Source organism: Amblyraja radiata, chromosome 3, assembly GCF_010909765.2.
Source record: "Amblyraja radiata isolate CabotCenter1 chromosome 3, sAmbRad1.1.pri, whole genome shotgun sequence".
Taxonomy (NCBI): domain Eukaryota; kingdom Metazoa; phylum Chordata; class Chondrichthyes; order Rajiformes; family Rajidae; genus Amblyraja; species Amblyraja radiata.
Genome location: NC_045958.1, coordinates 46,562,017 through 46,574,183, shown reverse-complemented (window position 1 = coordinate 46,574,183; position 12,167 = coordinate 46,562,017). Strand labels below are relative to the sequence as shown.

Here is a 12,167-nt window from a genome sequence, read left to right as displayed (position 1 = left end):
GGAATTCCAACCATTCCTCCCTGAACCAAACAAAGCCTGTTTGTTGTCATGAGATTATGAAACTCAAGAGATGCTGGCATAAACATGATAGAATTGAGATGATCATCATTGCTGAGAAATTGGAAGGAAACAGAAAACCCCCCAGCAAATAAACTGGATGGATGAGGTAAAGAAATCTACCATATGTCTCTGGGAAGTGGTGTTAGGTAAATTGAATGGATTAAAGGCCGATAAATCCCCAGGGCCAGATAAGTTGCATCCCAGAGTACTTAAGGAAGTAGCCGCAGAAATAGTGGATGCATTAGTGATAATTTTTCAAAACTCTTTAAATTCTGGAGTAGTTCCTGAGGACTGGAGGGTAGCTAATGTAACCCCACTTTTTAAAAAGGAGGGAGAGAGAAAACGGGGAATTACAGACCAGTTAGTCTAACATCGGTGGTGGGGAAAATTCTGGAGTCAGTTATTAAAGATGGGATAGCAGCACATTTGGAAAGTGGTGAATTCATTGGACAAAGTCAGCATGGATTTATGAAAGGTAAATCATGTCTGACGAATCTTATAGAATTTTTTGAGGATGTAACTAGTAGAGTGGATAAGGGGGAACCAGTGGATGTGTTATATCTGGACTTTCAGAAGGCTTTCGACAAGGTCCCACATTATACAAACTTAAAGCACACGGTATTGGGGGTTCAGTATTGATGTGGATAGAGAACTGGCTGGCAGACAGGAAGCAAAGAGTAGGAGTATACGGGTCCTTTTCAGAATGGCAGGCAGTGACTAGTTTGGTACCGCAAGGCTCAGTGCTGGGACCCCAGCTATTTACAATATATATTAATGATCTGGATGAGGGAATTGAATGCAACATCTCCAAGTTTGCGGATGACACGAAGCTGGGGGGCAGTGTTAGCTGTGAGGAGGATGCTAGGTGGCTGCAAGGTGACTTGGATAGGTTGGGTGAGTGGGCAAATGCATGGCAGATGCAGTATAATGTGGATAAATGTGAGGTTATCCACTTTGGTGGCAAATACAGGAAAGTAGACTATTATCTGAATGGTGGCCGATTACGAAAAGGGGAGATGCAATGAGACTTGGGTGTCGTGGTACACCAGTCATTGAAAGTAGGAATGCAGGTGCAGCAGGAAATGAAGAAAGCAAATGGTATGTTAGCATTCATAGCAAAAGGATTTGAGTATAAGAGCAGGGAGGTTCTACTGCAGTTGTACAGGGTCTTGGTGAGACCACACCTGGAGTATTGCATACAGTTTTGGTCTCCTAATCTGAGGAAAGACATTCTTGCCATAGAGGGAGTACAGAGAAGGTTCACCAGACTGAGTCCTGGGATGGCAGGACTTTCATATGTAGAAAGACTGGATAGACTCGGCTTGTACACGCTAGAATTTAGAAGATTGAGGGGGGATCTTATAGAAACTTACAAAATTCTTAAGGGGTTGGACAGGCTAGATGCAGGAAGATTATTCCCGATGTTGGGGAAGTCCAGAACTAGGGATCACAGTTTAAGGATAAGAGGGAAGTCTTTTAGGACCGAGATGAGAAAATCATTTTTTACACAGAGAGTGGTGAATCTGTGGAATTCTCTGCCACAGAAGGTAGTTGAGGCCAGTTCATTGGCTATATTTAAGAGGGAGTTAGATGTGGCCCTTGTGGCTAAAGGGATCAGGGGGTATGGAGAGAAGGCAGGGATGGGATACTGAGTTGGATGATCAGCCATGATCATATCGAATGGCGGTGCAGGCTCGAAGGGCCGAATGGCCTACTCCTGCACCTATTTTCTATGTTTCTATCAGTATTGGGATGTTTTTATTGATAGGTCCATTGACTCAACAGAAATCAATACTCGTTTGATGGCATTTCACTGACTCTGTCATCAACTTGATACCCTGATTCCTTCATAACTCGAGATGAGGATAGAAATAATACTGAAATTTAAAGATTTAATTTTAGTTTAGATGTATTTATAGAACTGCAGAGTCTGCCTTGAATTTACATCAAGATTATGACTGTTTGTAGAGGAAGACTTTTTATGTGAAGGATTGAACACTACTAATAAATCATATGGTTTCTATAATAAATTTCATACATTAGAAGCACTGCAGTTGGTAGTTGTGTTTGTAAAGTTTTCAGCGTTACTGATAAACTGCAGCTGTGGTTGAAAAGCATAAAGGAGATGTAAAACATATTGAAAGGAAGGCATTTTGCACAAGTAACCAACACTGCTTTGGCAGCTTGGAGGAACGGCATTCTTTTATTCTCATTGATTTAACCTCTTGTTCGTCGCCCTGTTTCTTCAAAACTAATTTTGCAGATTGTTGCTCTGTAGGTAATCTAAATAGTTCTGAAAGCTAAAACTAATTTTGGATAAGTTTGGCTGTTGGCACCTTTTCCCACTGCGCAGAACTGCTGTAATTATTGCCATATTTTTCAGATGAAGATAACCTACATATTTCATGATTATTACGTGATAACAAATTAAAAAATCTCTTTCTCTGACTATTTATAACATTTACATTCTACATTTGGGTTATATTTGGAAGAAGGAGCTAGATTGGCCTTTGCTTTTGTATTTTTGTACTGAGTGATGAGTGTGTGTTACTTCGTTATGCTTATTTGTTGTGGTATCAACCAAACTAATGCAGGGGCATTATCCTCCTGCATAATCATGTCTCAACCAGTGCGCATAATTAAACATGACGACTGAATCGTGTTCGAGGTTCGTTATGATACCCTCACCAAAAATACATTATCAATATTTCTTGCTCGCTAGGCCACTGGAGAACCACTGCACTTTGATCTTTATAGTGGAATAGTGGTAGATTATTTTTATGACCAACAATTTTACTTCCAGATGAAGGTCACCAGTCTGATCCAATTGGCTCCATTGGAACTGGAGGAGACCAGCACCATCCTTTGCCTACAGCTGAAGGTAAATCCTATTGCTTTCCTCTTATTACAAAGTCAAAAATTAGTATTTAGCTAGTTCCTCTTGCAGATGATTTGTAGAAGTGTAACTTTTCGACACAACATATTCCCAGATTGAAGGGTTATTAATTGGAAATTGAGTGTGACTGTGAGGTTGCAAACAAATTACAATCATTTTTCCAGTGCATATGTTTCATTCATTGGCATCTGTGACGTTTTATTCAGACGTTTTAAGGAATGGAGTGCCTTGCAATCAGGGGAAAGAGCATGGTCCATTATTTATGCCTTTGAAATAGAGTGAATGAAGTAGAGCAGTTACCTTTCTGTACTCTTGACATGCAGGGCCTTTTGGACCATTTCACTGCCACTTGTCATGCTTTGTTACTTTTCTTATATTGATTTCCAATGTATTTAATTATTGATTTTTTAAAAACATGTTATGCAGCCATGAACAAGTACACAATCGTATCTTTAAAAATGTTTTGGTATTTATCATTATTTATGATTAATTTCCTGGAAGCTTTGATAGATTAATTGATATTTTTTAGTGATATTAAGACTCTGACTGATCCCTTTACAGGGCCTGTCCCACTTGGGCGTCATTTGCGCGTCATTTATGCGACACCCTAAAACTTGGTTGGCGTGCATGGAGCGTGGTGAGGCGTGGTGGCGTATGCAGTGATGTGCGGTAGTGTGCGACGCCCCAGGATTTTGGGGTGCTCAAAATCCTTGCGCGCCACCTGCGTAACGCGCAAATTACGCTCAAGTGGGACAGGCCCTTAATACCTTTCCCATACTTACCCCCACTACTGAACATTCATTTCATGGTTTATGCTGGATGGTCTTTTGATCAGTACTGTTGTTCTCTTATCCCCTGCACCCCAACCTCAATCAAAAGTCCATCCAGCATAAACCATGAGCCAAAATGTTCAGTAGTGGGCAGAAGTGTGGGAGAGGGAGAAGGGACCAGAGTCAGAGCCTTAATATCACTCAAAAATGTTGATGATTTGTCTTTAAGCATTCCCACAATAGCCTCTTGTCGAACTATCTTTCACCTGTCAGACCTAACAGGGCCATTCAGGACTTCAATTGCAATCATCCTCCTCCTTGCCATTCCTTCAATTCCTGCTAACTGTTATGTTTCTCTGCTTGTTTCTCTATTGAGCAATAGAATTTCTCTTGTTGATCTGGATAAATTCTGAATTTTGCAACAGTGTTGAAGTCTGCAACCACAAATTTTTGTTGGGTTCTTATCTTTGCGTCCCAGTACTGATGGAGAGTGAAACATCCATGATAACAGCAGTTTCTGCTATAAGTGTTCAACTATTTAAATTGGAAATTTTAAAATGGCATTGTTAAAACTGGATACATTCATGCATGCATTTTCCACATAATTTCCCACAATCCCTATGGTGGCTTTAGAGGTTGTGGAGGCATTAATGGTGATCATTTGAGAATCACTGGTGTCAGGAGTGGTTCCAGAGGATTGGAAAATTACAAATGTTACTCCACTGTTCAAGAAGGGAGTGAGACAAAAGAAGGGAAACTATAAGCTGGTTAGCCTTAGTGGTTGGTAAGATTTTAGTGTCCATTTTCAAGGATGAGGTTTCTGAGTGCTTAGAAGCACGTGATAAAATAGGCCGATGTCAGCATGATTTTGTGAAGGGGAGATCTTGCCTGACAAATCTGAAGAAGTAAATAGCTGGATAGACAAAGGAGAATCGGTGGATGTTGTTTACCTAGATTTTCAGAAGTCCTTTGATAATATACCATGCATGAGGCTGCTGAAGAAGATGAGAGCACATGGTATTAGAGGGAAGATACTAGCATGGATAGCAAGTAGAAGGTTGGTTGAATGGCAGAAGGCAAGGAGTGGCAATAAAGGGGACTTTTTCTGGTTGGCTGCCAGTGACTAGTGGAGTTCCACAGGGCTCGATGCTGGGGCCGCTACTCTTCATGTTGTATATAAATGATTTAGTTGAAGGAATTGAAGGCTTTGTGGCCAAGCTTGTGGATGATATGAAGATAGAGGTGGAGGGGCAGATAGTGTAGAGAAAGCAGGGACTCTGCAGAAGGGCTTGGACAGGTTGGGAGGGTAGGCAAAGAAGTGGCAGATGGAATACAGTGTAGCAAAGTGTGGAGTCATGCATTTTGGTCGTAGGAATAAAGACATAGACTATTTTCCAAATGGGGAGAGGATTCGAAGGTGCAAAGGTAGTTGGGAGTGCTGGTGTAGGATTCGCAAAAGGTTAATTTGCAAGTTGAATCGGTAGTAAGGAAGGTAAATGCAATATTACTTTTTATTTAGAGAGGTCCAGAATAAAAAAACAGGGATGTAATGCTGAGCCTTTATAAGGCGCAGGTCAGACTGCATTTGGAGTTTTGTGAGCAGTTTTGGGCCCCATACCTGAAGAAGGACATGTTTACATTAGAAAAGGTCCAGAGGAGGTTTATGAGAATGATCCCGGGGCGACTGGGTTAACATATGATGAGCGTTTGACGGCATCGGCCCGTACTCATTGGGTTTATAAGGATGAGAGTGGACCTCATTGAAACTGCCAACTAGTGAAAGGCCTGGATATAGTGGATGTGGAGAGAATGTTTCCACTAGTGGGAGAGTCCAAGACCAGAAGGCATTTCCTCAAAATATAGGAATGACCGTTTAGAAAGGAGATGAAGAGGAATTTCTTTAGTGAGAGGGCGATGAATCTGTGGAATTCCTTGCCACAGACATCTGTGGAGGCTAAGTCAATGAGTATACTTAAAGAGGGGATTGTCAGATTCTTTAAAGTAAGGGTATCAAGGGTCATACGGAAAAGGCAGGAAAATGGGGTAGAGAGGGAAAGATAGATCAACCATGATTGAATGGCGGAGTAGGCTCGATGGGCCTAATTCTGCTCCTATGATCTTATGAACCTCTCCCCCACCCCCAATAATGAAATTATTGTGAATTTGTGGATTTTTACACTTTACCATTCCAAATTAAGCTACTTCAACGCAGGAATATAAGTAGCTAAATTCTGTATGCTAACACTAATGCACTGCAAAGTCTCAAACATTGCTTTTGAAATTTAGAATAAGAATGAAAATTCATGTTTTATCACTTTTCTTATTAAAAAAGTGTGTCAATAATTTAGGAGAGCATCCAAATTAATGGCTCCCGCTTTTATCACCTTTGTCACCCCATGCTTTCCTTTTGTTGTTTATTATCACCTCACGTCACTTTGCACGCCACTTCTGTGATCTCTCATTTTGCTGTCTGTACTCTATTGATCTTCTAAGAATTTGTTTCCCCATCCACCATATATTTTCCCATCCTCATCCCCATTGTTCTCCCCCCTCTTTATTCTCACTCTCCATCTTCACCTCTGTGCCATAACTCTTAAACTGTGGCACAAGGTAAGAAATCGATCCCAAGGATAACAGTGCTAGTAGAACCACTGTTGCTTACAAGTTGTTTTCACTTGTATTACTGCTTCTTCTCAAGCCTATCTACCAATGTCATGGATCCTTCTACTGGCAGGCATTACGATATTGGGGTGGAAGATGTTACTATGCCAACCAAACAGTAATGAGTTAAATCAATCAGTCATATGGTTTAGACACAAAATGCTGGAGTAACTCAGCGGGACAGGCAGCATCTCTGGACAGAAGGAATGGGTGACGTTTCAGGTCCAGACGCTTCAGAAGGCTCTCGACCTGAAATGTCACCCATTTCTTTTCTCCAGAGATGCTGCTTGCCCCACTGAGTTACTTCAGCATTTTGTATCTACCTTCAGTTTAAACCAGCATCTGCAGTTCTTTGCTAGTCATATAGTTTAGTGAAAAGCTTTTGTTTGCATGCTATCCAGTCAAGCAAAAGACTACACATGATTACAATCAAGCCTTCCATCGTGCACGGATAAAGGGTACAACATTTAGTGCGAGAAAACCCGACTAAAGATAATTCAAAGGTCCCCAATGAGGTAGATGGGAGATCAGGACTGCACTCTAGTTGAGAGAGGACGGTTCAGTTGCCTGATAACAGCTGGGAAGAAACTGTCCTTGAATCTGGAGGTATGCAAAGGGGTGGAGATTAATTATATGATAATATAGAAACAAAAGTTTAAAATTTTCAACATGGTAATCCAATTAGATAAAAATGCCATAACAGCACTAGTAGTTTTTCTAAACATTAGCATACTTTTCCTGCCTCTTGCCCTAAATTAATTCAAATTGTCAACAGTGTTTCGTGAATGCTGTCGCTCAGCTTTAGAATCGCTCTATTCTCTTTGTATCTACTTCTTCTCACATCATATTGAGTTTCTTGAAATGCTTCCATAAGGTAAATGGATCTAGTTTTGCAGATCAGATTTCTTTTGCACCACTTCAACGCTACGTTTTGGAGGATTGATTTCAATTAATTACATGGCAATGTCCAGGAACACAGCCTGCTATTTAGTTGGGTCTTAACCCCTAACCATGTGGCAATGAAGATTTTCTTTTAAATCTTTACACTTCATCATCTGCCATTAAAAAGGCAATAAGTACCGTCTCCCTGCATTTGTTTGTGTAACATTTTATTTATGCACCAGTATTATTACTTACTTTATAATGTACCGTAATCCCTTGCATAGAAAATCTTTTAGCACAGGAATGATGCAGCACGCTTTCAAATGTCTTAGTATCACAAATGCGCAACTTAACATGTAATTGAAGACTTTGTAATGTTCCCTTGGATGAGGGGAGGGTCTGAATGAGGAAGGTCTCTAAAGATCAACAAGGGAGAATTAATAATCTGTTGATCATTGGGATGAAGTTGTAATATAATATTATAAATCCTATTGCCTCGATGAAGTGTCTGCAAACACTCTGTTTCATATTACCTCCTGGATGTTTGAGGGCATTCTGTCTTTTAAAATGGAGTATCATTCATTCATATGTCCAGTTAAGTCCAACGTTACTATACATTTTAAAAATCACATAATTTTCAGTTTATGCCTGATTTCCTCCTCCTTTATTTGTTTACCCCAAGGAAATGACTCTTTTTCTATGGGATCTAGTTCCACAAGTACCAGCCATGTGGTTAAGCCCAAAAGGAACATTTAACTGTTATTAAGTGACAATGCCAGTTCCAACCCAGGGTGAATCTATTACCAGAGAGCTTTCAGCAAGGATTTAATGTGGAATGTTTCTTGTCAGTGTGGAATGCCCCCAGTTGCTGTGGTTTGGTACTTGAAGATGTTATGTGTTTACTCCATCATCAATTCAGTTTCCAGTTTTTAGTTTCTATAAGTTTTACTAAAGTCATCTTAAATATATATATATATATATATATATATATATTGTGTTTATGTGAAATAATTTTGGAAAAGGGGATGCAGTTTCTGGACTCATGGTTCTTATTTACAACATACACTCTTATGATATCTAACTTTTTTCACCATTTATTGATATTATATATCTTTATTTTTTATATATGTATATTATGTGATTTTATTTATATATATATATATATATATGATATTTATTTGTTGGTTATGGCTGGGTCAGATTAGAAAACAGCAGAGTTTACATATTTTGGTCACATTTTATGTAGTTGGTAATTTAGCAATACACTGGGAGACATTCCAGGAACATAGGCAATAATTTCCACAAGGCCTAACGAGACTATGCACTTCAGCATAAAAACAAATTGAAAGATTCCTGAAGGAGGGAGAATTCTTTTAACAAATGTTTTGAACTGATCTGAGACCAGTTTAACAAATTCTTTTAACAAATGTTTTGGACTGATATGAGACTCCAGTTAAAAGCCCCGTTCTCTCTGACACTAATCACCTCAGTGGAGCGAGTGACCTGCTACCATGGTATGAGGATCCAATCCTATTAAAAATATCTCATATCCTATATTTGGGATGAACTGTAGGAGGTGAACGTGGTGGGCTCGGGCCTTCTGCATGTTTGGAAGCATTGAGATTTGTACTATTGCTTGTTCTGTGGTGGGGGAATCTTGTACTTGCACCATACAAAATATTTAACACTTTCTTTCTCCCCTATTTGAAAAGCATTTATTTTTAACGTAAACCATGATTGTTTGAATGATTGGTCACACAAAGCCTGGGTAGCACCCAAAGCCTATGGGCTGTAGTAGTTTACCTGTATGCCAGTGCCCATTGCAACTGGGTTTGCACTCATGTGAGTTCCAGGTACATGTGCATCAATCTTTGTGTAACCCTATGTCCTTTTTCGACTAAGAGATGTTTCAAGAATAGTTTGTAATTACATTTCCTCTTTAAATAACCGGTTGTAAAAATTTGAACAACCACAAACCATTCATTGTTCGACCAGCACAGCACAAAGTAGTGTCAGCTTCATTAAAACAATGTGGGAAGCAGAGACAATGTAAAACATTTTGCCACTTAAGAAACTGTTTTTCAACTTTGTTTTACTTATTTGTGACAGTTGATTGTGAAATAAACCGAAAAATATGCTAGTTTTTTTGTTTTTAAGTGTTTATAATATGCTAAAGGGACAGACAAATGATATAGTAGGAGAATATTACTTTGAGTTACTAAATGAATCACTGCATTAAAAATTTGAGAAGAGGAAAAACTTGATTGCTGAAAATATTTTGCTGAACAATAGTCCTGCTGTGTGAGCAATTGGTTCCATATGTGACTTTTCTCCAACTTACTTGCAAAGGCTCCCCACCATCATTTGCATGAGTTTGTTTTACAGAAAAACTGATAGCACTAATGAATCAGTGAACAAATGCTACTGCAATAAATGCAAGAGGGGCAGTACTAATGATCATTGTGAGTCTGTTTATAATGGTAATGTACAATGTCTTTACAAATGTTTCAGAGGTAACTGATGTGCAAGGCCAGTGCTTTATCTGAACAATGTCTGTTGAATTCAGAGACTGGACTCCTGTCCACATATCCAAGCAATTGTGCTTCTCTCACATATCTGCAAGATCTCTTATAGAATCACTCTAAACAGTATGACCGTGAGGAGTATTGAATAATCATATTTTGATGCGACCAATTCGCTGAAGGAGATCAATTCTAAAGCAGATCTTTGTTGACTCTGTACTTGGGCTTTTTGCATTACTTAACGACCACTTAACTTGATACAAAGTGGTGAAAATAAAACCAATCTGGTAACTTGTAGCATTCTAACTAAATATTTTGGAAAAATGTTTGGATTTTCCATCCATATGTTTTGAAATGGTTATGCTATTATTAAACTTGGGTTTGGACTCTGAATCGATGTTTTACTCATGAAAGAAAGTTGTCTCATCTCAAACCTCCTTCCTTGATACTTTAGCATTTAAAATCATAGTCTATCATTTTTGTCTGTGTTTTTCCAACTTATCCAACCACTCACTAACTAACTGCCAAGTAATTCAGCTCCATGACAAAGCCATAATCGGATTTTCCAGTGGGGATGTCACGCTCTGTAATCATTGGATGACAGACGGGATTATTCTTATAAGCATTAGCCTTGACAGTTATGTGATCTATTGCTGTTGTAAGCTGTTGTAAGCTGTATAACTGTAATAAGAAAAAAAAGGAACAATATACTCAATCTGGAGGAATAAGGTGAGCTGGGATAATAAGTCCTGCTGACACCTGGCTGAAGTGGAGATTTAAAGGCACTTCCGGTGGTGCCATGGAGTAGCAAGCAGGCGCCCTTTTTAGCTCCGCTCCTTAAATGCGCTAAAACGCATGAAAAGGAAAACGGACCGACTTAAAAATACTTACCGGCAGATACCCGACGTCGCGTAAGTGGCGTCATCAGAAATCGCTGTATACCGACTGGATACCGGTACTTTTAAATGTGTAAACGGACTTTGCCGACTCGACCTCAGACAAGACAAAGAACTCGACTGGAGGTTGTTCAAGACCTGGAGAAGGAAACCTCTGAGGAAACTGAGGGAGAATCTGAAGAAGGATTTATTTCTACTATGGAAGAAAATATAAAAGAACTAGAACAATCTATGGCAAAGGACTTTGGTGATATTCTGACTGATCAGCTGGGAAAGCTAGAAACAAGAATGGATGTCGGGAATAAGGAAATTTGTGGAAAAATTGACACTCTACATGATCGCATTGAAGAGGTAAATACCGTCAAGAAGAAATCAAACAGGTTGAAGAAGATCTTAGCAAAAAGTTGGAGCCCATTCTCCTCACTTCAAAAAAACAAAACAAAGCTATCAAAGAACTGGAAGTTACTACTACGGACATGTCTGACACAATGCAAAGAATGAAGGAAGACTGAGACCGTGTTTCTGGGCAACTGGCCAGAATGACCGACAAATGCCTAGCTCTTGAAGCCAGATGTCAAAACTTAAGAATTGTTGGAGTGAAAGAAGGGAAGGAAACTGGAAAAGACCCTCAGGTTTTCACTGCCAACTTACTTCAACAGGTATTTAATCTGCCTGAGAGACCTAAAGTTGATCTAGCACATCGAGTTCAGAGAGTACGCTCAGGGGTTGGAGCCCCACCAAGACAGATTATTCTGAAACTACATGACATAGCAGTTCTTGAAGACATCATGAGGAAAGTGACAATCGCAGGAACCCTGATGTTTGAAGGAGAAAACATAAGATTCTTCAGAGATTATCCAACAGAGGTGGTCAAGAAGCGAGCCCTTTTCATGAAGACACGTCTTATTCTTAAAGACATTCCAGGCCTGAGATATGGAATAATGTATCCTGCCAAATTAAGGGTCACATATGAAGGATCGGAGCGTTTCTTTATTGACCCAGAAGATGCATTTAAATATGCGCAAGATTTTTAAAAAGACCGTAAAGGATAAGTAAAATGCCACGGCTCCGTTTGATTAGCAGGGCTACTGAATTTTCACTGAACCCGTTTGCTAAACCGCGTGTTTAATGTACACCTTTTATATGTATTTATAAGGGGTAGACTTATATAATATGTTTCTTTACATAAAAATATATATAAAAGCTGCAAATAAGATGGCCGACAGATTCACATGCGTTCATGTCTAGACACACTTATCAGAGATAGATTGGAATGTAAACGGATAGAATGCTCAATGTCCTCGTGTTCATCATGAGAATGTTTAAGATCCTTGAATTACGCAGCACTGAAGACAATTTAAACCTATGGTAATGTTATAACATATTAACAAATTATATAACTAAATCTATCATTAATACATAAAAAACTAACAAACGTACTAAACCGTTTACTTTAACCTAATACTAACACCTAATACTA

The 12,167-nt window shown here is 39.2% G+C and overlaps 1 protein-coding gene across 3 annotated transcripts in view; it reads left to right on the top strand.

Annotated features, from left to right (window-relative positions):
* The window catches only part of ror2 (receptor tyrosine kinase like orphan receptor 2), a 266,348-nt gene that overhangs the window by 203,719 nt on the left and 50,462 nt on the right, over positions 1-12,167 (top strand). For 2 of the 3 annotated variants that reach the window (XM_033017756.1, XM_033017755.1), the window contains exon 2: positions 2,864-2,941. The exons of the other annotated variant lie outside the window; for it this stretch is intronic. In XM_033017756.1, coding sequence (XP_032873647.1) covers positions 2,864-2,941 — 78 coding nt within the window. The remainder of the gene's footprint in view (positions 1-2,863; positions 2,942-12,167) is intronic. 3 annotated transcript variants of the gene reach the window in all.